We start from the raw sequence: 26,617 nt of genomic DNA on the forward strand, positions 1-26,617 counted from the left end.
TGCTTCCTATCTTCGGCCGCCTAGACAACTCCTCCTCTCGCCCTAGGCGGCCCCTACCTGCCAGCAATCTTCTGGGACACCACTCAGGTCCCAGAAGATCGGCTGGCCAATAGGAGAGCGCAGCACGACTCACGCATGCGCAGTGTGTGCCCGGGCGTGAAGCCGTAAGCTGTCACGGCCGGATGCCCACAGTTACCATGACGGCGCCAAAGAGAGGAGGGGGAGAGGAGCTAGCCTCTGGGTGGCCACATCGCTGGACCGTGGGGCAGGTACCGTATTCATCGGCGTATAACATGCACTTTTTTCCCCTTAAAATTAGGGGAAAGTCGTGGGTGCGTGTTATACGCCGATCCCCGCTAATTGTGAGCTATCGGCGGCGATCGCTGCGACATTCACATAGCGAGTAGTTCTAAATATGGCGCCGCAGAGTTCGGAGGGACTCGGCGGTGCTGAACGAGCGCCGCCGAAATCACAGAGCCGAGATACACAGTCGAGTGTATTCGGCTCTTTCCGGCGCCGCTCACAGTCACGCCCAGTCCCGCCATTGGACCTGTGTTATGTCCATCATAGGGCGGGACTGTGAGCGGCTCTGGAAAGAGCCGAATACACTCGACTATGTGTATCTCGGTGGCGTTTGTTCAGTTCCGCCGGCGCCGAGTCCCTCCGAACTCCGCGGCGCCATATTTAAAACTACTAGCATGTGTATGTCGGCGGCGGCGGCAGGCATGGACACTGGGGACAAGGCTGCACTGAGGCAAGGCTGCACTGGGGACAAGGCTGCACTGGGGACAAGGCTGCACTGGGGACAAGGCTGCACTGGGGACAAGGCTGCACTGGAGGCAAGGCTGCACTGACAAGACTGCACTGACAAGACTGCACTGGGGCAAAGCTGCACTGACAAGGCTGCACTGGGGCAAAGCTGCACTGACAAGGCTGCACTGACACTGAAAAGGCTGCAATGACACTAACAAGGCTGCAGATGAACACTGATGAGGCTGCATTGATGGGCATTTTAATGTAAGTTTCTTTTCCTTAAACTTCCCTCCTAAAAGTTTTTTTCCTTAAAATTCTCTCCTAAACTTGGGGTGCGTGTTATACGCCGGCGCGTGTTATACGCCGATAAATACGGTAAGTCTCGGTTTATTAAAAGTCAGCAGCTATGCTTTTTGTAGCTGCTGACTTTTAATAAACTAAAAAACGGGTGGAACTCTGATTTAACCTCCTAGTGGTCATAAAGTTATAGCTGATCGGAGTATATACAACATAATGGAAGAATGTGAAATTTATAGAAAAGAAGGAAGGCTGCAGTTTCTATTTTCACCCCAAGGTGGTGACCTCACTTACAGTATTACATGCTGGGCATAGAGACAGCAAGCAATGTAGGGTATCGAGAGGAAGTGATATCGGATACAAACAGGAAGTGATGTAAAGTACCAAGAGGAAGTGATATAGGATAGAAACAGGAAGTGATGTAAGGTACTGAGAGGAAGTGATGTAAGGTACACACAGGAAATGATTTACATTTCAATCAATGTGTTTATTTGGAGGGAAGTAGAGAGAAGACATTGCTGGAACTCAAAGAAGTGGAGGTAATAAAATATTATTTTATATTTACACCCAGCAACCCCCCCCCCACTGAGTTTACACCCCACATACAGTCTGAACATAGAGCCATTTGCACAAAACTGCTGGTTTATACATGCCACCGATCTGTCCCTGATCCCATAAGACCGTCCTACTATTTGAATAGAATTCCACGTTTTCAGGGGCCCAGGCCACTGCCTGCCACAGAAGTGAACATCTAGTTGTTCTTTCAGTTACAGGTAGGGTTGCCAGCTCATCCCTTTAAACCTGAACACGTATTAATTAAACAGGTTCTGAGGCTAATTTAATGCAGATAAGGCACCAAGTGAGTTTAATTACCACCTTAATCAGCCACAGAACCTGTGTAATTAATATGTGTTCGGTTTTAAAGGGATGAGGTGGCAACCCTAGTTGCAGGGCCACCCACTGAACACTGTTGCCAGAGCACTACTCCCCCCGTTGAACATCTCACGGAGTACTGTTCCATATATCATCCGAAAATGGAAAGAGTATGGCACAACTGCAAACCTACCAAGACATGGCCTTCCACCTAAACTGACAGGCCGGGCAAGAAGAGCATTAATCAGAGAAGCAGCCAAGAGGCCCATGGTAACTCTGGAGGAGCTGTAGTGAGCCACAGCTCAAGTGGGACAATCTGTCCAAAGGACAACTATTAGTCGTGCACTCTGCAGATCTGGCCTTTATGGAAGAGTGGCAAGAAGAAAGCCATTGTTAAAAGAAAGCCATAAAAAGTCCCATTTGCAGATTGTGAGAAGCCATGTGGGGGACACAGCAAACATTTGGAAGAAGGTGCTCTAATCAGATGAGACCAAAATTTATCTTTTTGGCCTTAAAGCAAAACGCTATGTGTAGTGGAAAACTAACACTGCACATCACCCTGAACACACCATCCCCACCGTGAAACATGGTGGTGGCAGCATCATGTTGTGGGGATGTTTTTCTTCAGCAGGGACAGGGAAGCTGTCAGTTGATGGGAATATGGATGGAGCCAAATGCAGGGCAATCTTAGAAGAAAACCTGTTGGAGTCTGCAAAAGACTTGAGACTGGGGCGGAGGTTCACCTTCCAGCAGGACAACAACCCTAAACATACAGCCAGAGCTACAATGGAATGGTTTAGATCAAAGCATATTCATGACTTAGAATGGCCCAGTCAATGTCCAGACCTAAATCCAATTGAGAATCTGTGGTAAGACTTGAAAATTGCTGTTCACAGACGCTCTCCATCCAATCTGACAGAGCTTGAGATATTCTGCAAAGAAAAATGGGCAAAAATGTCACTCTGTAGATGTGCAAAGCTGGTAGAGACATCCCCAAAAAGACTTGCAGCTGTAATTCCAGTGAAAGGCGGTTCTACAAAGTATTGACTCAGGGGGGGCGCCATACAAATGTACCCCACACTTTTCACAGATTTATTTGTAAAACATTTTAAAAACCATTTATCATTTTCCTTCCACTTCACAATTATGTGCCACTTTGTGTTGGTCTATCACATAAAATCTCAATAAAATACATTTACGTTTTTGGTTGTAACATGACAAAATGTGGAAAATTTCAAGGGGTGTGAATACTTTTTCAAGGCACTGTATATATTATTTTTGCATTGATAAATGTCCCCCATGGCAGTGCCCTGAAACCCAGGCACTCTTTTTCAACAAAAGCATGGCTATTAGCTTTGATAGAGGCCAGGAAATAATAATTAGTTTTGCCTTACATAAACTTTAATAGGATTTGACACTAAGCTTAGAGCTCTTGAATTTTCTGCTGGGTTCACTAAACCTCCTGGGAACTGAACCCGGCTCAGTTTGCTCATCCCTACTGCTGGTTTATAGCACAGATATGGTGTCAGTATGCTATCCAGACACTGGTCATCCTGGGACAGTTCAGATAATCAGTTTATTGTCCTTCTCTATAGAGAGAAGAGTCCTGTATATGACCACATCAGTGAAGATGGACAAGGACCAAGGTCACATGACTGGGAGGATATTAGACCTCACCCTGAAGATCATCTACCTGCTGACCGGAGAGGTGAGGAATTGTGGGGTTGTTACACAATCATTTTTCTACTTATAAAATAAAGTCCTCATGAATGAAGTGAAGATGATGTGACCTGATAAAGGGGGGAGATTCTGGGTTTGTCACAGCCTTCGGCTGGGTTCACACTGGTACAACACGACTGTTGTACGACTGTCATCCTACTTTGCCCTGCAACATCGGTCCTACATTGGTCCTACTTCCATCCGACTTGAATGAACAGATTTTGCTCCAACTTTGAGATAGTCTGACTTGTTCTTTGACCAATCAAAACAATCACAGGGTGACATAAATTCCTTTTCCTGCTGCTTTAATCACCATGTCGTATGTCACAAGTCGGATGGTTAGGATCCGACTTCAGTGATATTGAATGGGCTGAAAACGGACCAAAGTCGGACCAAAGTAGTGCAGGAACCTTTTTTAATGTTGGAACAACTTGTGTCGAACGAGTTAAGACGGCTCTCAAAGGGAACCATTGATTTGTACACGTCATGCGACATGTGCTCCCAAAGTTGCAGCGTATGTCGCACCAATGTGAACCGGGCATAAAAGAGGAACGAAACCCATCTATTTAACCGTTTCAAAAAACAGTTACATTCCTGGCACGTGCCGGGAATGTAACTTTCACATTTGCTTGTGCTCGCAACCAAACTGTCAAACCATCCAATGGCTGGAGTCATAACTGATCTCGTGTGCAGAACCATGGCAACTGCAGATCAGAGGCCAAGATGGCAGCTTCCTAGTCTGAAAAGGAGAGGAGGGTTTAGTTCCACTTTAAGGAATGCTAACTGTCACATTGCTTGTGCCCTCAACCAAATTGTCAAACCATCAAATGACCGGTGTTCTAACTCAGTGTTTCTCAACTCCAGTCCTCAAGGCACCCCGACAGGTCATGTTTTCAGGCATACCATTATTTTGCACAGGTGATTTGATCAGTTTCACTGCCTTGGTAATTACCACAGCCGTTTCATCTGAGGGAAATCCTGAAAACATGACCTGTTGGGGTACCTTGAGGACTGGAGTTGAGAAACACTGTCCTAACTGATCACATGTGCAGCATCATGGCCGTTGAAGATCAAACAGAGGCCCAAATGGCACCTTTCTTGGCTGAAAACGAAATGAGGGTTTAGTTCCGATTTAATTTAGTAAGCATTTCCATTTCTCATAACATCTCTCAATAGGATTATACAGCAGTGAAAATGACATCTGGTGAGTATGTGACCTCCATTGAACATCACCGTGTGTCAGGACGGAGAAGGAGCCAGAAACACATCACTGTCTCTTCACCCGTGTCCCTGACTCCTGGGAGTGACGAGGGCAAGAAGGTTCTAGAAGTCGCTAAGAAGATGATGGAGCTGCTGACAGGAGAGGTGAGCGGTGGGGGGAATTCTGGGACATTATCTAGTAACAGACAAGGGATGTGTCTGGATGGTGACTGTATCATTGTGTGTGTCAGGTTCCTATAAGGTGTCAGGATGTCACTGTCTATTTCTCCATGGAGGAGTGGGAGTATATAGAAGGACACAAGGATCTCTACAAGGACGTCATGATGGAGGATCAGCAAATGTTCAATAATGTAATAATAGGAAGAAACAAATTAAGTTTGAATGATGTGATACTAAACCACACCCTGGAGATCATCTACCTGCTGACTGGACAGGTGAGGAGGATTCTGGGAGGTCACATGACATCTCTCTTATCTCTATTAATAAAACACAGACCTGACCGGAGAGGTGAGGAGGATTCTGGGAGGTCACATGACATCACTCTTATCTCTATTAAAAAAAAACAACCAGACCAGAGAAGTGAGGAGGATTCTGGGAGGGTAATATGAAGTACGATTTTTATTTTATTATTTAGTATTATGGACCAATAAGAAAGCCTAATGATCCACCATTTCCCTCACTGATACTGGAGAGAACCAATGACAAGAAGATCCTGGAAGTCACCCAGAAGATCATTGATCTGCTGACAGGAGAGGTGAGCGGTGCCGGGAATTCTGGGACATTATCCAGTAACAGACAAGGGATGTGTCTGGATGGTGACTGTATCATTGTGTGTGTCAGGTTCCTATAAGGTGTCAGGATGTCACTGTCTATTTCTCCATGGAGGAGTGGGAGTATATAGAAGGACACAAGGATCTCTACATGGACATCATGACGGAGAATCAGCCGCCCCTCACATCACCTGGTAAGAGGAGACTTTATTGTAAAGGAGAGATGCAATACAGATGCAGAATGTGTTTCCATTTTAAAATACGACTAAAATATAATGGAGATTTTAGTTGACTAAAATACAACTAACACTAAAATGGCATTTTGGTCAAAAGACTTTGACTAAAACTAAATCGAAATTTGACGTCAAAATTAACACCTCTGCTACAAACATTAAAGGGTAAAGGGTTTGTTAACCCACATGTCTTACTTGACATAATCCGCTTGGTCTTCTAAGGATACGTCCTCCTGTGTGTGTGTTGTATAAAAAAAAAAAAAAAGCTGCATATACCTTATTTGTGAGCGATGATCAGCGTTCACGTGACGCGCTGCCTCTCTCCTCTCCTCGTCTGACAGCTCCAGAGGGCGAGGCTGGGATACCACTGCTGACGCCAGTCTGGAAGGGAGTAGGAGAGAACCGGTGGGTCACGTGACCGCTGATCAGCGCTCACAAATAAGGTATATACAGTGTATATTGATTGGTTTGCGCAAAAGTTATAGCATCTACGAAATAGGGGGAAGATTTAGCAACTTTTTTTTTAATTGTTTTTACTAGTAACGGCTGGGATCAGCAATTTTTAGCGGGACTGACATTTCAGCGGACAAATCTGACCCTAAGTGACACTTTTTGGTGACCAGTGACACCACTACAGTGATCAGTGCTAAAATAATGCTCTGATCCCTGTATAAATGGCACTGGCAGGTAAGGGGTTAACACTAGGGGCGATCAAGGGGTTAAATGTTCCCTAGGAAGTCGTTCCTAACTGTGGGGGCAGTGTACTGACAGGGGGTAAAGAGAGATCGCTGTTCCTGATTACTAGGAACAGCTGATCTCTCTTTCCTCCCATGACAGAACGGGGATCCGCCTTGTTTACATTCTACCTTTCTTCACATCAAGTCCGCCGGACCCTGGGGCGAGCTCCCGCGACGGGGCGCGCGCCTGCAGTACCACATACACAGACCGAGCCGCCTTGCTGCACTATATATGCGGAAGGCGGTCTGCAAGTGGTTAAAGGAGCAGGATCCTTTTTTTTTTCTGGGTTAACAAATGCTTTAACCACTTCAGCCCCGGAAGGATTTTCCCTGTTAATGACCAGGCCATTTTTTGCGATCCGGCACTGCATCGCTTTAACTGACAATTGCGCAGTCGTGCGATGCTGTACCCAAACAAAATGTATGCCTTTTTTTCCCCACAAATAGAGCTTTCTTTTGGTGGTATTTGATCACCTCTGCGGTTTTTATATTTTGCGCTATAAACAAAAAAAAGTGACAATAAAAAAAAAACAATGTTTATTACGTTTTGCTATAATAAATATCCCCAAAAAAATGCAAAAAAACGAATTTCTTCGTGAAATTTAGGCCGATATATATTCTTCTACATATTTTTAGTAAAAAATATTGCAGTAAGCGTATATTGATTGGTTTGCGCAAAAGTTATAGCGTTTACAAACTACGGGATAGATTTATGGACTTTTATTTATTTAGATTTTTTTTTTTTGGTAATGGCGGTGATCTGCGATTTTTAGTGGGACTGCGATCCCCGTTCTGCCTCTGTGCGCAACGAGCGTGGGCGGCCGGCAGACGTCAAGTCCGCCGGACCCGCGTGCACGCCCCCGCGGGTTCGCGCACGCAATCTCACCTGTACCTGCACAGGAGAGCCGACCTACCGCAGTAAAAGTACAGCGGCTGGTTGGCAAGTGGGTAAACTTATTCTGTAAAAACTTGTAATCCGTTAAAGTTAAAGTCCTTGTAAAAACATGCAATCCGTTTTGTAAAAAGATTATATAATGTGCATTTATTTATTTATTGCGATAAATACCTTATCTAGAGTGCCTCTACGATTTTTAGTGGGACTGTGACATTGTGGTGGACAAATGTGACCCCAAATTATACTTTTTGGGGACCAGTGACATTATTACATTGATCAGTGCTATAAAAATGTAGTGATCAATGTATAAGTGACACTGGCAGGGAAGGGGGCGATCAAGGGGTTAACTGTGTTCCCTCAGCGTGTTCTAACTGTAGGGGGGATGGGCTGCCAGGGACATGACAGAGATCGATGTTCCCTATCACTGGGAACAGAAGATCTCTGACATGTCCCCTGTCAGAACAGGGTTCCGCCTTGTTTACAAAGGCAGATGCCCGTTCTGCCTCTGTGCGCAACGATTCTCGGCGGACATCGCGGGTTCGCAGGCGGGCACGCGGGTTCGCAATCTCACCTGTACCTGCGCAGGAGAGCCGACCTACCGCAGTAAAAAGTACGGCGGCTGGTCGGCAAGTGGTTAAACTTATTCTCCATGGAAAAGAGATTTGAGGACCAAAGGACGTATTTGTCCCATGTTTTTAATTGCCTGTATCATCTGATTAAGAACTTTTAAATACTTTTTTTTTCGGTTTGTGTCAAAATATTAGTTCTTATCAACAAATGGATCTAGCTTTTTGCCAGTTATTTCATGAAATGGCTTAGTTACAGCAACTGAAGTGTACGAACTTAAAAAAAAAAGCAAATTGCTTCTTTTGGCGTTCCATAAAAAGTGACCTAAATAGTCAGATGTTATTGGATCATCTGATATTTGTTGATAGACTTGTGTTTGACAACAACAAATGTTTTTTTTGAGAGATTTTATCATTTGAACCAGTTTGGCTGACCATTTTTTGCTCTGAGACACATATGTCCCTGTGGTCCTCAATGGGCCATACCTTAAAGAAACCCTGCCGCTATGCAGAGTTGTTTATCAAATAACTTTGGACAGGTATAGAAGTCATCCAGCCTGTGCTTTATCTAAGCTCTGTGGAACTTTAGGGACCGTCGATAAAAAGCAGTTTTCCAGTTATGCCGTGTACACACGAGCGGGCTTTTCGACAGCAAAGGTCCGATCGTGTGTGGCCTTCATCGGACCTTTGCTGTCAAAAAAATCAGACAGACTTTAGAAATAGAACATGTTTGAAATCTTTCCGACGGACTCGAGTCCGGTCGAAAAATCCGTTCGTCTGTATGCTAGTCCGACGGACGAACAATGACACAAGGGCAGCTATTGGCTACTGGCTATGAACTTCCTTATTCTAGTCCGGTCGTACGTCATCGCATTCAAATCAGTCGGACTTTGGCGTGATCGTGTGTAGGCAAGTCCGTTGCTTCGGAACTCCATCGAAAGTCCGTCAAAAGGTCCTTCGGAGTTCAGTCCGTCGAAAGTCCGCTCGTGTGTACACGGCATTACTGTACAGTTTTGCCTCTTGGAACTCAACAGCAACTGATAAAACTGTCATTCAGCATGACACTAGATGCACACAGGCATACAGCTAATGCTATGCTAAGCAATAGCAGTGTTAGAAAGTAAAAGATAATTTGTACAAAATAAGTGGGACAAGATAATGTGCTACACTCCCTTCTGTAACCCTTTGAGAAGAAGGGAGGAGGGAGTGAGGAGATGCAGCACAAAGAAATTCTGTATAACTGTCAGTCAGTCAGCCATCAGTGAGAAAGGTGTGTTTGTTGGACAGTGCCGTCCCATTGCTGTATGATTGAAGTGTGCTGTACAGTAGGCATGTGCAATTTATTTCGTTCCGAATTTGTTTTTTAACGAATTTCGACAAATTCGATAATTCGGGAATATCCGAATTAACGAAAACCCGTTTAACTAATTTTTTCCGAATATTCGTAAATTCGATAAAATTGGACATTCGTACATTCGTACATTAGTAAATTAGTGAATTCGTAAATTTGTAAATTCGAAAATTCGGAAATCTGAAATAATAGTTAATAACTTAACTATTAGTAATTACCAGTAACTTTTAAATTATAGGTATTGTAATTTCCTTTCAAATTTGGCTGTTAGTGAACTTAACACATACAAATTTATCTGAAGTTATGAATGATTTCAAAAAACGGAATGGAACGTAATGAATTATTAATAATAAATAACAATAATAACAACGTTTTATTATTATTATTTACTATTAGTTTGTTCCGTTCCATTTGTTTAGATGCAGCATTCATTTTGGATAATTCGTAACTTCGGATAAATTCGTATTTGTTACGTTCACTGACAATCAAATTTGAAAGGAAATTACAATACCTATAATTTAATAGTTAGTTACTATTTCAGAATTTTCGGGTTTTTGGATTTACAAACTTCGAATTTACAAATTTCCAAATTTTCTAATTTACAAATGTACGATTTTACGAATTTACGAATGTACGAATTTACGAATGTACGAATGAACGAATGTTTGAATTTACGAATGAACGCATTTACGAATTTACGAATGTCAAATTTACGAATCGTGATCATAACGAATGACCCGAAAAACGAAAAAAAATAATAAACTAATGAAACGAAAACGAAAAAGAACAAATTTTTTGGCTGTGCACATGTGTACTGTACAGGAGACATTTTCATTACACAAGTATTATTATCTAATTACAGCAGTACATCAGGAGGCAGCTGAAGGAAAGCATTCACTTCTTCAGCTACATGAAGTGGCAGAGTCACTAACTGTCGTAACCCATTTTGTTCGCTATTGTCCATCTGTTCTTAGCAAGGCCTCAAACACGATGGCACGGCGTGAACGCTTGTTTACAATACGTGAAGAGGATATACAACGGCTGTTGTTTGCCGACCACAGTGATGAAGAGGACCTCACTCTCGATGACGAAGATCAGAATTTCTTGCTTGAAGCTGTTGACGGTGTTACCCAGGAAGTGATCATAGAGCATCCTGATCCTTCATCATCAACTGAACCCAGCTCTAGCACAAACCTAGCTTGTACAGCTCTACCTGTCAAACCTTTGATGTTCTATGGCTTACCGAAACGTAAATGTACACTCCAGACTTCAGCGGTGAACTGCGAAGAAGGAGAGCAACTGCCTCTGCCGAAAAAGTCGCGATCTAGTTCAAAAACTCAGTCAGTGATCACTGGTTGTGACTTTAGGTGGAAAAGGGGAGCAACTAAAGTCATAACAAACACTACTGAATATGACTATGGACAAGTGAACTTGAAATTAGATGACTCCGCAGATATTGATGCCGTTGAAGTCTTTGAACAAGCATCTGATTTCAGCACTTTAGTCTCACTCGTTGTGGAGCAAAGTGAGCTTTATATGAAACAGAAGGGCATTCCATTCCAGACAAATGCAGATGAGCTTCGAGCCTTCTTTGGAATATACCTTGTTATGGGGTATCATGTTCTGCCATCGATCAGAGACTATTGGTCTACTCAGCCAGATCTTCACGTACCATTTATAGCAAATACAATGAGTCGTGCTCGATTTGAAGCAATTCGCTCTGCTTTGCACTTTGCAAATAATGGGGACATGTTAGCTAGAACTCATCCCCAGTGTGATAGAGCTTTCAAAGTTCGTCCATTGATCGAGCACTTCAATCGATGCTTCCAGGCTGCGAGAAATCCAAGCAAGCAACAGTCAATTGATGAGCACATGATAAAATATAAAGGTCAAAACATCATGAAGCAGTACATCAGAAACAAGCCCGTGAAATGGGGGTTCAAGCTGTGGTGCAGATGTGATGCTATCTCAGGCTACCTTTATCAGTTCAGACACAGAACATGGTCTTGGAGAGAGTGTCATTGTTGTGCTGACAAAACAACTAGAACAGCTATGCTGTCAGGTTTTCATCGACGATTTTTTCAATTCTCCACTGCTGCAATACGACATGTTGCAGAAGAAGATCTACCTTTGCGGCACAGTTCGCGTGGACAGAAAAAATATGCCCAAAAACTTGAAAGCTGACAAAGAAATGAAACGAGGAGATGTGGATACTATGAGTGCCAATGGTGTCACATGTGTGAAATGGATGGACGATAGATCAGTGACACTGTTGTCAAATTTCCTTACATGCAAAAAGGATGATATGACGCATGTGCTGAGAAGGCAGGCAGGATGTGCAGAAAAGCTGCATATTCCATGTCCAACCATTGTTACTATTTACAACAAGTACAGGGGGGGTGTGGACCTGATGGATCAGAAGAAAGTGTCCTATGAGACAGACCGGAAGTCAAAAATAAAGTTTTATTTGAGGATTTTCTTTGACCTCCTAGATATTGCTGTAAACAACAGTCACTGCATTTATATACAAGCAAAAGAAGAGAGGAACCCAGAGTACAAAGCGATGACACCACTGGAATATCGGCAGATGATAGCAAGGAGTCTGGTGGGTGGATACTCCAACAGACAAAGAAAAGCTCCATCAGCGCCAGTCAGAGGTTCACCAAGTGTCCTTCCAGCACCAAAGCCGAAACATTCCATGATTAGAAGCGATAGACGCAAACGATGTGCTCAATGTGCCAAACATGGGAATGAAAATCGCACGGACAGCCTCTGCGACATATGTAACGTGCACCTTTGTTACACAAAGACACGCAACTGCTTTGCTGACTATCATAGCCTGAACTGTTATGCCGCGTACACACGGTCAGACTTTTCGTCTACAAATGTCCGACGGACGCCGACGGACTAAAGCTGGCTGACAATCCGATCGTGTGTGGGCTTCCCGGGACTTTCAGCGGACTTTTTTCCAGCCGCAAATCTGACGGACTTTAGATTTGGAACATGCTTCAAATCTTTACGTCGTAACTACGCCGGACCCAGAAATCCGTTCGTCTGTGTGCTAGTCCGATGGACAAAAACCCACGCTAGGGCAGCTATTGGCTACTGGCTATCAACTTCCTTATTTTAGTCCGGTGTACGTCATCACGTACGAATCCGTCGGACTTTTGTGTGATCGTATGTAGGCAAGTCCGTTCGTAAGAAAGTCCGCCGCAAGTCCGCCAAAAGTCCACCAAAAGTCTGACAAAAGTCTGTCGAAAGTCTGTCGGACTTTTGTAGCCGAAAAGTCCGACCGTGTGTACGGGGCATAAGGCTATCACATATTGAGATTTTTGCATTTTGAGACAGTGACAGTACCTTGATGCATACGTTTTTGGTTTTGGCCTACCATGAGGCTGTTAGCATATGTACATAAATACATGTTATTGTTGAAATTGTTTCGAGCAAGTATCTGAATAAATGTCAAAATAGTTTAAGAGTAGCAGAATTTGACTCCATTTATTATGACCTTCTTTAGAATTCATTGTAAAATAAATGTAAAGTTCCAGAAACAGACAATGCTTGCAACCTTGTCTCCCTTGAGGACCATATGGACACATTTGTCCCGTGTCATAATTCCTCCCCCAAAAAAAGTGTGGAAATGGTTTTATTAGTGGGACTGCTTCAGTCTAACTATTGATATTCGTTTTTTATTATTCCGTAGGTTTTTTGGCTCTGCGTAACCTCTGCATACTTTCAGCTATTAAAACCATTCAACTTTTAAAATGTTCATCTCTTTCAGCTAATGATGGGACTTCTTCAACTTTTTTTCTACTATTTATACTTTTTAAAATATTAAGCTTTTTAACACTTTTTTTAACATTGAAGTGAATGAGAGCATGCTTCAGATCCTTAAAATCTTCTTCTGCTCCCAAAAGTCTCAGCTCCTTCATACTCCTTTTAGTTTTGGCTGGTTGAGCTTCCGAATGACAAGAGTTCTACACTTTCTTCCATTGACTGTCCTGTATAAAATTCTTCGCATTTCCCAGCGAAACGCACAGCCAACTTCTTTTTTTAAATCGCTGACATGCCCACATTTTTAAGTTTATCAACATAAATTTTATAGCGATACGTTCACAAAGGCCGTGTGTCTCTAACGGTGAAGTCGCTGTTTCCATAGCATGTACTGTTGTGGATTTAAGGCTTGTTTGAAGGGTTCTCTCACACTGTCTCTCACTCATTAGGTGTGGGGATTAATGATCAAAAAAGCTTTTCAAAAAACCTTTAAATATTCCACATCTTTCCTACATTAGTGGTGTTGTTAAACTTTTTTAATGAAATTCATGTTTATTTTAAAACCATTCCTACTTTTCCAACTATTCTCACTTCTTCAACTTTTCCTTACGGATTTAAGCTATTCATCCAGTTAGCTTTAGCAATTCATCTATTCAGCATTCCCACTGCATTTTCTAGTTTATTGTTCAAATGCATTCTTAAAGGGAAAAAAATATAATTATTTTTATATTGCTGATGGTAATCTTATGGTCCTCAAAGGAGCAGGATCCTTTTTTTTTCTGGGTTAACAAATGCTTTAACCACTTCAGCCCCGGAAGGATTTTCCCTGTTAATGACCAGGCCATTTTTTGCGATCCAGCACTGCATCGCTTTAACTGACGATTGCGCGGTCGTGCGATGCTGTACCCAAACAAAATTTATGCCTTTTATTCCCCCACAAATAGAGCTTTCTTTTGGTGGTATTTGATCACCTCTGCGGTTTTTATTTATTGCTCTATAAACAAAAAAAGCAACAATTTTGAAAAAAAACAATGTTTATTACGTTTTGCTATAATAAATATCCCCCCAAAAAATGTAAAAAAACGAATTTCTTCATAAAATTTAGGCTGATATATATTCTTCTACATATTTTTAGTAAAAATAAAATTGCAAAAAGCGTATATTGATTGGTCTGCACAAAATTTTTCGCGTCTACAAACTACGGGATAGATTTATGGACTTTTATTTATTTAGATTTTTTTTTACTGGTAATGGCGGTGATCTGCGATTTTTAGTGGGACTGCGATCCCCATTCTGCACCTGTATGCAGCGATCGCGGGCGCCCCCCGCCGGGTTCGCAGGTGGGCGCGTGCGCCCGCAATCTCACCTGTACCTGCGCAGGAGAGCCGACCTACCGCAGTAAAAGTACGGCAGGTGGTCGGCAAGTGGTTAAACTTATTCTATAAAAACTTGTAATCCGTTAAAGTCCTTGTAAAAACATGTAATCTGTTTTGTAAAAAGATTATATAATGTGCATTTATTTATTTATTGTGATAAATACCTTATCTACAGTGCCGCTGCGATTTTTAGTGGGACTGCGACATTGTGGTGGACAAATGTGACCCCAAATACACTTTTTGGGGACCAGTGACATTATTACATTGATCAGTGCTATAAAAATGCAGTGATCAATGTATAAGTGACACTGGCAGGGAAGGGGATGATCAAGGGGTTAACTGTGTTCCCTCAGCGTGTTCTAACTGTAGGGGGGATGGGCTGACAGGGGCACGACCGAGATCGCTGTTCCTGATCACTGGGAACAGAAGATCTCTGACATGTCCCCTGTCAGAATGGGGATCCGCCTTGTTTACAAAGGCAGATCCCCATTCTGCCTCTGTGCGCAACGATCGCGGGCGGCGGGCGGACATCAAGTCCGCCGGACCCGTGTGCACGCCCCCGTGGGTTTGCAGGTGGGCGCGCGGGTTCGCAATCTCACCTGTACCTGCGCAGGAGAGCCGACCTACCGCAGTAAAAGTACGGCGGCTGGTCGGCAAGTGGTAAACTTATTCTCCCTGGAAAAGAGATGCTTAAGAGGAGATATGATCGCAATAACAGATATCTACAGTAAATAGCAATTATAGCAAAGAGAGGGAACTGTTCACTCTGAGGTCACTTAAAGTGGTTGTAAGCCCCATTCATGAAATGTGAACTACCATGTTTCCTCAAAAATAAGCCCTACCCCGAAAATAAGACCTAGCATAATTTTCAGGGATGACTGCACTATAAGCTCTACCCCGAAAATATGACCTAGTTAAAGTCCTTGTAAAAACATGTTATCTGTTTTGTAAAAAGAGTATATAATGTGCATTTATTTATTTATTGTGATAAATACCTTATCTACAGTGGCCACGCGGAGATCTTCTCTCCTCCTGGCTGGCGTCAAAAACAAGACAGCAGTAAAGTTAGCGCAATTTTTTTTTATATTGTGAAAGATAATGTTATGCCAAGTAAATTGATACCCAACATATCGCGCTTTAAAATTGCTCCCGTTCGTGGAATGGCGACAAACTTTGACCCTTAAAAATCTCCATAGGCGAAGTTTAAAAATATGTACAGGTTACCAGTTTAGAGTTACAGAGGAGGTCTAGTGCTAGAATTATTGCTCTTGCTCTAACGATTGCGGCATAACCTCACATGTGTGGTTTGAACATCGTTTTCATATGCGGGCGTGACGTGCGTTTGCTTCTACGCACAAGCTTGGGGGGACAGGGCGCTTTAAATTTATTTTTTTTCTTATTTATTTTACTTTTTAGTTTTTAGCTTTATACTGTCCTTTTAAAATTTGGGTCATTTTTATTCCTATTACAAGGTTACAAGGGATGTAAACATCCTTTTTAATAGAATAAACCAAGACAGGACCTCTTAAATGTGAGATCTGGGGTCTTAAATTTCCCCTTTAAGACCATTGGGCGGAAGTGACGTTTGACGTCACTTCCGTCGTCTAATGTTATGGAGCCGAGTGGCAGCCATCTTTCCCCCACTCGACTCCATGCTACTGAGGGGAAAGGATCGGATTGTCTCCGCCGCTGTCATGTTCCTAACAAGGTGGAGAACGCTGTGCTCCATAAGGGGTCCATCTCACTGGTCCAAATCATTTGGTGGAGGAGGAATTATGGTGTGGGGTTGTTTTTCAGGGGTTGGACTTGGCCCCTTAGTTCCAGTGAAGGGAATTCTTAAGATGTCAGCATACCAAGACATTTTGGATAATTTAATGCTCCCAACTTTGTGGGAACAGTTTGGGGAAGGCCCCTTCCTGTTCCAACATGACTGCGCATCAGTGCACAAAGCAAGGTCCATAAAGACATGGATGAGTGAGTTCAGGACTCTGTGGAGCCCAGTCAAGTTCCTCCACCCCAAACCCGCTCATCCATGTCTTTATGGGCCTTGCTTTGTGCACTGGTGCGAAGGCATGGTGGGACAGGAAGGGGCCATCCCCAAACTGTTCCTACAAAGTTGGGAGCATTAAATTGTCCAAAATGTCTTGGTATGCTGATGCCTTAGGAGTTACCTTTACTGCAACTAAGGGGCCAAGCCTAACCCCTGAAAAACAACCCCCCCACACCATAATCCCCCCTCTACCAAATGATTTGGACCAGTGCACAAAGCAAGGTCCATAAAGACATGGATGAGCGAGTTTGGGGTGGAGGAACTTGACTGGCCTGCACAGAGTCCTGACCTCTACCCAATAGAACACCTTTGGTATGAATTAGAGCAGAGACTGTGAGCCAGGCCTTCTCATCCAACATCAGTGCCTGACCTCACAAATGCTCTTCTGGAAGAATGGTCAAACCTTCCCATAGACACACTCCTAAACCTTGTGGACAGCCTTCCCAGAAGAGTTGAAGCTGTTATAGCTGCAAAAGGTGGGACAACTCAATATTGAACCCTACGGACTAAGACTGGGATGCCATTACAATTCATGTGCGTGTAAAGGCAGGCGTCCCAATACTTTTGGTAATACGGTGTATTTTCATTTGAGAGTGGTGGCTGCAAAATGTGAAAACGACTTTTCTTTTCTTTAAATCTAACAGATGAATGCCATATCAGGAATACTTCGGAGGGAGATCCTATTTTATCTCCAGATTGTGATGCTGAAAGTCAAGATATTGGACAATGTTCTCCGGGAGTAAATCGAGTTACTCAGAATAGACACCACAGATCATATGGCTTGGAGGCCGGAATGGATTCCTCTCATCCTGAGGAACCTCCTGAGCAATCACATACTGTTACATCAGACCTTCATCTCAATTCAGGAGAACGTCGTAAACGGCATAGACAGCAGAGAGGTCACACGGGTGAGGGTCCTTATTCATGTTCAGAGTGCGGACAATGTTTCCCTGGAAAAGGAAGCCTTCATAGACACCAGAAGCTTCACATGGGTGAGGGACCTTATTCATGTTCAAAGTGCGGGAAAGGTTTTATTGTAAAAAAAGAGCTTCTTATGCACCGGAAAATCCACATAAGTGAGCACCCTTATTCATGTTTAGAGTGCGGGAAATGTTTCACCAAAAAATCAAGCCTTCATACGCACCAGAAAACTCACACAGGGGAGCGCCCTTATTCATGTTCTGAGTGCGGGAAATGTTTTGCTATGAAAGCAAACTTTTTTAGACATCAGAAAACTCACACAGGGGAGCGTCCTTATTCGTGTTCAGAGTGCGGAAAAAGTTACCCTGCGAAAAGAGACCTTCTTATACACCAGAGAAGTCACACAGGTGAGCGTCCTTATTCGTGTTCAGAGTGCGGGAAATGTTTCACCAAAAAAGCAAGCCTTCAAGGGCACCAGAGAATTCACACGGGGGAGCGCCCTTATTCATGTTCAGAGTGCGGGAAATGTTTCACCAAAAAAGCAAGCCTTCAAGGGCACCAGAGAACTCACACAGGCGAGTGTCCTTATTCATGTTCCGAGTGCGGGAAATGTTTCACTATGAAAACAAACTTTCTTAGACATCGGAAAACTCACACAGATGAGCGTCCTCATTCGTGTTCAGAGTGTGGAAAAAGTTACATTGCCAAAAGAGACCTTCTTATACACCAGAGACGTCACACGGGTCAGCGTCCTTATTCATGTTCAGAGTGCGGGAAATGTTTCACCAAAAAAGCAAGCCTTCAAGCGCACCAGAGAATTCACACAGGGGAGCGTCCTTTTTCATGTTCAGAGTGCGGGAAATGTTTCATTCAAGGAGCAGCCCTTTTTACGCACCAGAAAACTCACACAGGGGAGCGCCCTTATTCATGTTCTGAGTGCGGGAAATGTTTCACTATGAAAGCGAACTTTCTAAGACATCAGAAAACTCATACAGGGGAGCGTCCTCATTCGTGTTCAGAGTGTGGAAAAAGCTACACTGTGAAAACAGACCTTCTTCTACACCAGAGAAGTCACACAGGTGAGCGTCCTTATTCATGTTCAGAGTGCGGGAAAGGTTTTCATGCCAAAAGGAGCCTTCTTACGCACCAGAAAATTCACATCGATGAGCGTTGTTAATCTTGTTCAGAGTGCAGGAAAAGTTTCACTCAAAAATCAAACCTTCAAAGTCACCAGAAAATTCACTCGAGTGTGCGTCCTTATTCATGTTCAGAGTGCGGGAAATGTTTTTCTGTGGGAACTCTAATGCCGCATACACACGGTCGGATTTTTTCCGACGGATGTTGGCTCAAACTTGTCTTGCATACACACGGTCACACAAAGTTGTCGGAAAATCCGATCATTCTGAACGCGGTGACGTAAAACACGTACATCGGGACTATAAACGGGGCAGTAGCCAATAGCTTTCATCTCTTTATTTATTCTGAGCATGCGTGGCACTTTGTCCGTCGGATTTGTGTACACACGATCGGAATTTCCGACAACGGATTTTGTTGTTGGAAAATTTTATATCCTGCTCTCAAACTTTGTGTGTTGGAAAATCCGATGGAAAATGTGTGATGGAGCCCACACACGCTCGGAATTTCTGACAACAAGGTCCTATCACACATTTTCCGTCAGAAAATCCGACCGTGTGTACGAGGCATTAGGGCGTCAGCATAACAAGACATTTTGGACAATTTCATGCTCCCAACTTTGTGGGAACAGTTTGGGGATGGCCCCTTCCTGTTCCAACATGACTGCGCACCAGTGTACAAAGCAAGGTCCATAAAGACATGGAGGAGCGAGTTTGGAGTGGAGGAACCTGACCGGCCTGAGCACCTTTGGGATGAATTACAGCGGTGACTGTGAGCCAGGTCTTCTCATCCAACATCAGTGCCTGACCTCACAAATGCGCTTCTGGAAGAATGGTTAAACGTTCCCATAGACACACTCCTAAACCTTGTGGACAGCCTTCCCAGAAGAGTTGAAGCTGTTATAGCTGCAAAGGGTGGGCCAACTCAATATTGAACACTACGGACTAAGACTGGGATGCCATTAACCACTTGCTTACTGGGCACATCACCCCCCTCCTATCCAGATCAATTTTCAGCTTTCATCATTGTCGCACTTTGAATGACAATTGCGCGGTCATACAACACTGTACCCAAATGAAATTTTTATCATTTTTTCACCACAAATAGAGCGTTCTTTTGGTGGTATTTGATCACCTCTGCAGTTTTTACTTTTTGTTAAAAAAATTTTTAAAAAATGATATTTAAAAAAAAAAAAATTTTTATTCTTTTATATTTTGTTATAAAAAATTTAAAACGGGTCATTTTTCTCCTTCATTGATGTACACTGATGAGGCGGCAGTGATGGGCACTGATGGGTGGCAGTGATGGGCACTGATGGGTGGCAGTGATGGGCACTGATAGGCGGCAGTGATGGGCACTGATAAGCGGCAGTGATGGGCACTGATGGGTGGCAGTGATGGGCACTGATAGGCGGCAGTGATGGGCACTGATAGGCGGCAGTGATGGGCACTGATGGGTGACAGTGATGGGCAGCACTGCCAGGTGGCACTGATTGGCACTAGAGGTGGGCATTGATAGGTGGCACTTGTTGGCATTGATAGGTGGCACTTGTTGGCATTGATAGGTGGCCCTTGTGGGCACTGTTAGGTGGCACTGTTAGGTAGCACTGTGGGCAGTGTTAGGTGGCACTATTAGGTGGCACTGATGAGGCAGATGTGCCTCTTCCACTTGGGGACCGATGTCCCTCACATCCGAGTCGGTGATAGGCTTTTTTTTCTTTTTTGAGTAAAAAAAAAAAAAGGATTACCGATCTTTTGTTTACATCATGTGATCAGCTGTCATTGGCTGACAGCTGATCACATGGTAAGGGGCCGGGACCGGCCCCTTACTCGGATCGGTGATCAGCCGAGTCTCAGTGACTCGGTGATCACAGCGAGCCCGGCGCGCGCCCTGCAGGGAGCGTGCACAGGGGAGGCCGTCATACAACGGCCTCCCGGGAATTCAGGTCCACGCTGTGGCCGTCATTCGGCCATAGCGCGGATGTGTAGCGGTTAAAGTTCATGGGCGTGTACCAATACTTTTGACAATATAGTGTATATTTGCCTTGCGGACCAGTAGGGTGCTATACAGGTTTAGTGATTGCCAGACTGGGGAGCTGAGGCCCTGAAGAGCTTTGCTGTGTGGACTTCTATGATGAGTGAAGATTGGACCTGGGGTCCTACAGTTGGAATGGTGAGTGCTAGTAGCCATGCTATTAACCTGCACTTGTGATGCCCCCTTATTTGGACCTTCTGTCTCTTGACCCCTGGCTAAGTGAGTGAGACCTTCTGTCTCCAATATGGAAGCTTCATTTGTCGGGTGGGCCCCTGTACGGGTGGTTAAACTATTGTCACAAGAAGTTAGTGGATGTCTAACGGGGGCACCAGACAACTGTAAAATCTGACAGGGAGTTCTATTCTTCTGTCCCCCCAAAAAAACTTTTAGCTGGACCAACACCTGAACCAGTTCACCCCGATGAGCCAAAGCCATTTTTACATTTCAGCTTTGGGCTAAGGCTCTGTTCGCACCTGAACGACTCCAATCGCGGGCGGAATTGCTGCGATTAAGCCCGTCATCCTAAATCGGACGCTCGTGTGATGCCAATACTTCTTAATGGCACCCCAATCCCGGCATGATTTTGCCGCGCTATAAATCACACTGCAATCGCGGCAAATACCGATGCTGTTGTTCAAAAGAAACCCCTACTCCTTGAGATTTCCCCCGCGATGGCGGCGCAATTTATTGCACCGCAATTGGGGTGCCATTAAGAAGTAATGACATCGCACAAGTGTCTCCTTTTGATTTGCCGCAATTCCGAATCGTGGGCTGATTCCGCCCGAGATCCAGAACGGAGTGAACGGAGCCTTATTGTTCGGTGATAATGGTCATTAAATGTAATACATACTGTATATATTTTTTTTTTGGGGTACAAACAAGGCTTGCATTTTGGCAATATTGTCTTGCAAAAAATATTTTACAGTAAAACCTCAGATTGCGAGCAACGCGGTTTATGAGCGTTTCGCAATACGAGCTGTTTCTTTTTTTTTTTTTAATCCTGACTCGGTTTAGCGAGCGTTGTCTCGCAAGACGAGCAGGGTTCAAGCCTCTGGGGTGTGCAGTACCGCATTTGGCCAGAGGTGCGGGGGCGCCGAGCGTCACCGAGTGTCTTTGAGTGGTCTCCCAGCTTCTCCGAGCTTCTCCAAGTGTCTCCTAGCTTCTCCGAGGGGTCTCCGAACATCGCCGAGTGGTCTCCGAGTGTCTCTGAGCATCTCTGAGTGGTCTCCGAGTGTCTCTGAACTTCTCTGAGCTTCTCCGAACTTCTCTGAGCTTTTCTGAGTGTCTCCGAGCTTCTCCAAGTGTTTCCGAGTGTCTCCAGTGCCCCCCCACCTCTGGCCACATGTGGTACTGCATAGGCAAGCAGTGGTTTCTTTTTTTTTTTTTTTTAAGTCCTGACTCGGTTTAGCGAGCGTTGTCTTGCAAGACGAGCAGGGTTCAAGCCTCTGGGGTGTGCAGTACCGCATTTGGCCAGAGGTGCGGGGGGCGCCGGTGACGCTCGGAGCGTCACCGAGTGTCTTTGAGTGGTCTCCCAGCTTCTCCGAGCTTCTTCAAGCGTCTCCTAGCTTCTCAGAGTGGTCTCCAAACATCGCCGAGTGGTCTCCGAGCTTCTCTGAGTGTCTCCGAACTTCTCTGAGCTTCTCCAAGTGTCTCAAAGTGTCTCTGAGTTGTCTCCGAGCTTCTCCAAGTGTTTCCGAGTGTCTCCGGCGCCCCCCCTCACCTCTGGCCACATGTGGTACTGCATAGACAAGCAGTAGCTGTGGAACGAATTATCTGATTTTTTATTGATTCCTATGGGGAAACTCGCTTTGATATACAAGTGTTTTGGATTACAAGCATTCTTCTGGAACGGATTATGCTCGTAATCCAAGGTACTACTATATTTCCTAAGTAATTTATAGACAAAAGATTTAATAAAATAAAAAAAAAGTGAATTTTACAGTTTGGTTAGAAGTAGTTTTTAAAACAATATGTTTTCCATTAGATAAAAAGGTATACATTTTATTCTATATTTTTTTCTATTTTTATTATGACACTAAAATGATGTTTTTATTACAAAGCGTGATGAAGATCATTACAAATGAAATAAAGGTTGTTGTTTTTTTCAGTTTTGTGTGTTTTTCATTTTCTTTCACTTGAATTTTATTAGAAACAATAAGAAAAATGGTCAATTATACACAAGGATACTATGTGAAAAAAAAACTGATTCAAAAGGGAGTTTCCCTCCGTAAATATTGAACATTAACCACTTGCTGACTGCTCTATGGCAGTTTTACTCCTACAGGGCGGCAGCTGTGCGCCGGATCACATACTGTATTTATACGTGATCTGGCTCTTCCAGGTAAGGCGCGTGCAAAACAGGAACACTGGTCTATGCTTTCGCCTTAGTAAAAGCACCTCACACAGTACACTAAATTACCAGCTAGACACACAGTTAACCCTTTAATCACCCCCTTCCCAGCCAGTGTCATTAGTACAGTGACAGTGCATATTTTTTTAGCACTGATCACTGTATTAGTGTCACTGGTCCCTGAAAAGTATCAGTTAGTGTCAGAATGTCCGCTGCAATATTGCAGTCCCGCTATAAGTCGCTGATCGCCACCATTACTAGTAAAAGAAAAATATATATAATATCCCATAGTTTGTAGACGCTATAACTTTTGCACAAACCAATCAATATACAGTGGAACCTTCGGATTACCAGCATAATCCGTTCCAGGAGTATGCTCGTAATCCAAAGTACTCGCATATCAAAGCGAGTTTTCCCATTGAAGTCAATGGAAACGAAAATAATTTGTTCCGCATTGACTTCAATGGGATGCAATACCGCATGCAGCCAGAGACGGGGGGGGAGGGGGGCGCTGGAGAGCCTCCAAAACGTCCGAAAAGGCCCGAGGGACACTTCGGCGGACCTTGGCAAACCTCGGAAAGACTTCCTACCCGAGATTTGCCGAGGTCAGACGTGCTGTACTCGGGCCTTTCCTTGCATTTCCGAATGTGACGTTCGGCTCTGCTCAGGCGCCCCCCCCCCACCTCAGGCCAAAAGCAGTACTGCATACCGCTTTGGCCTGAATCGTGCTCGTTTTGCGAGACAACACTCGCAAACCGAGTTACGATTTTTAAAAATAGTGCTCGTATTGCGAAACGATCGTTACCGCGTTACTCGCAATCCGAGGTTCCACTGTACGCTTATGGGATCCGTTTTTTACCAAAATATGTAGCAGAATACATATTGGCCTAAATTGATGAAGATTTTTTTTTTTTTTGTTCTAATTTGTATTGTATATGTTTTATAGCAGAAAGTAAAAAATAAAGTTTTTTTTCAAAACAGTCGGTCTTTTTTTTGTTTAAAGCATAGAAAAAAAAACCGCAGAGGTGATCAAATACCACCAAAAGCTCTATTTGTGGGTAAAAAAATGACATCAATTTTATTTGTGTACAGCGTCACACGACCGGGCAATTGTCAGTTAAAATAACTCAGTGCCGTATCGCAAAAAAAAAAAAAAAGGCCTGGTCATGAAGGGGGTAAATCTTTTCCGGAGGTCAAGTGTTTAAGCAATTGTTGCACCCTCTACCTTTAGGTAGGTGCTAGAGTAGTGGGTTCATTTTGTACTGTCAGCACAGGTAAATTTAGGCAGGCCTATGCTGTGAGCTAGGCCTGTTTGTTTTGATCTGGGGGCAGGGGAGTGGTTTAGTAATAGCAGTAGGTGACTGACGTGTTTCAGCTCTTGGGCGCCTCCTCTGTTTCCAGGGAGAAGGTTCTGGAAAAGGGGCAGGGCCGAGGGTTGGAGTGACATGGGGTGTATGTGGGAGCCCTGACTAGGATAGGCAGGGGACGGGCCTCCTATATTTACCCATGGTCAGCCTGCTGTGTGAGGTATCGTTGGGTGGATAAACTGAAAGAGGGAGTGTTAGACTGAGGGAACACTCTTTCTGTGGGGGGTGGGGTGTACCTCAGGCCGGGAGCTCGGAAGCCTCTCATTACACGGTCATTGAGAGGTGTCCTGGAACAGGAGCAGGAAAGAGGACAGTTGGGGGCACATCCAGGCAAGTCATTCAGGAGGGATCCATGCCGGGGTCAGTGAGCGAAAAGCACAGTGGAAAGCTCTGGAAGAGACATGCCAGGAGTTGGATGTGGAGCCAGAGGGAGAGACTGTGGGGTTGTGGTAGAGTCACGTCGCTGCAGCCAGGAGGGCTGGCAGGATTTGCATAGGACGTGTTGGGATCAGTAGTCCACCAAGTTTCAGTTAGCACATTTATTCTTCTCATCTAAAATGGTTGCTACCACAGAGGGGACTGAAAACTCCTGCCTGTAATAGGCTATCAGGAAAACGTTAGAACTTATTCAGAGTAAGGCTAATGTGACAGGAATCTAGATTTGGACAGTGAAGTGAAGCAAGTGATCTTAAGTAGTGTGCTGGAGATGTGCAGAGGAAGAGACTCTCAGATCTAGACGCAACTACTTTTATTCTACTTAGAAGTATTCATTATCTGGGCCTCCCATGTCCCTTTTCCCATCCAAGTTTATTCCCGTAATAAAAACAACAAAAACAAGCAAGAGACAATTCATTGTCTGGGAAAGTGTGCCAAAATGGATAAATGACCAGCAGGGTGAAAGGTGTGGATGTTGAAACACGCAGCGACCCCACCGGGCCATCGCTACACAATGGATGCAAAAATGAAAGATAATCAGTCAAAGCAACACTGGATTGCTCGGTGATCAATTAGCAAAGGCCTGCCTGGAATTGTGATGCTCTTTTTTTTCCCCCCAAAAGGGAGCCCTCAACTAGGAGCCATGGAACTAGAAAAAACAATATAGCCATCCGACCATGTGGGCAAATACACAGTTCCAAGGTAGAGAGGGTCAGATGAAAGGTATGAAAAAGTAAGAGAAAAAAAAGGAAAAGAAGAACAAAAGAAAGAGAGGGGGGAGAAAAAAAAGGGGGGAGGAGGCCATCTCTGTCCCAGAGGCCCGCTATGGGTATATTAACCCGTCGCATTAGATTGCAGCTCCAGGAAGTGCCTAGGTGGTTGTGTTGATGGGAAGTAATCTAGCCAGGGCGGCCAGGTACGTAAGAATGTAACACGTGTGTCGTTTATTATAGCCGTCAGTTTCTCATTCACCAGGTTACCGCGCACCTGATTTTCACTTTGTTGACGTTGAGAATTGGCGTCTTCCACACTTTTGCACTCATCTGTTCCGTGTCCGAGAATATATGGGTCACGAGAGCACGCTCTCGCTTGGTAGCGCCTTCTGTCGGTTTGTGCAGTAGCGTCTCCCAAGTGTCTTTTTGTAAATTTGTGTGTAACACCGAATTGACCATTCTATAGACCCTTATCCACAGTTGTTTGACCTCAGGGCATGTCCACCAAATATTTAGAACAGTCTGACAACAAAATGACATTTTAAAGGAAAAAAAGTCATTTAAAACTACTCGCGGCTATTAATGTATTGTCAGTCCGACAATACACATAAAAGTTCATTGATAAAAAGGGCATGGGATTTCCCCCCGAACCAAAATTGAAAAAAAAAATGGCGTGGGGGCCCCCCTAAATTCCATACCAGTCCCTTTAGGTCTGGTATGGATATTAAGGGGAAACCCGCGCCAAAATTTAAAAAAAATGGCGTGGGTGTCCCCCTCAAAATCCATACCAGGTCTGGTATGGATTTTAAGGGGACCCCCGCGCTAAAATTAAAAAAAAATGGCGTGGGGTCCCACCAAAAATCCATACCAGACCCTTATCCGAGCACGCAACCTGGCAGGCCTCAGGAAAAGAGGGGGGGCAAGAGAGTGGCTCCCCTCCCTCCTGAACCGTACCAGGCCACATGCCCTCAATATTGGGAGGGTGTTTTGGGATAGCGCCCCCCCAAAGCACGTTGTCCCCATGTTGATGAGGACAAGGGCCTCATCC

General features: G+C 44.2%; 1 protein-coding gene across 1 annotated transcript in view; it reads left to right on the forward strand.

The window, feature by feature from the left end:
* LOC141106772 (uncharacterized) overlaps positions 1–26,152 on the forward strand; it is a 40,662-nt gene extending 14,510 nt beyond the window's left edge. The window contains 7 exon segments of the mRNA XM_073597699.1: positions 1,556–1,589; positions 3,519–3,631; positions 4,819–5,007; positions 5,094–5,297; positions 5,498–5,617; positions 5,704–5,827; positions 17,260–26,152. Of these exon segments, the coding sequence (XP_073453800.1) occupies positions 1,556–1,589; positions 3,519–3,631; positions 4,819–5,007; positions 5,094–5,297; positions 5,498–5,617; positions 5,704–5,827; positions 17,260–18,956 (2,481 nt within the window). The 3' untranslated portion in view covers positions 18,957–26,152.
* The last annotated feature ends 465 nt before the right edge of the window (positions 26,153–26,617 follow it).

This window comes from Aquarana catesbeiana, linkage group LG08, assembly GCF_042186555.1.
Source record: "Aquarana catesbeiana isolate 2022-GZ linkage group LG08, ASM4218655v1, whole genome shotgun sequence".
Classification (NCBI taxonomy): domain Eukaryota; kingdom Metazoa; phylum Chordata; class Amphibia; order Anura; family Ranidae; genus Aquarana; species Aquarana catesbeiana.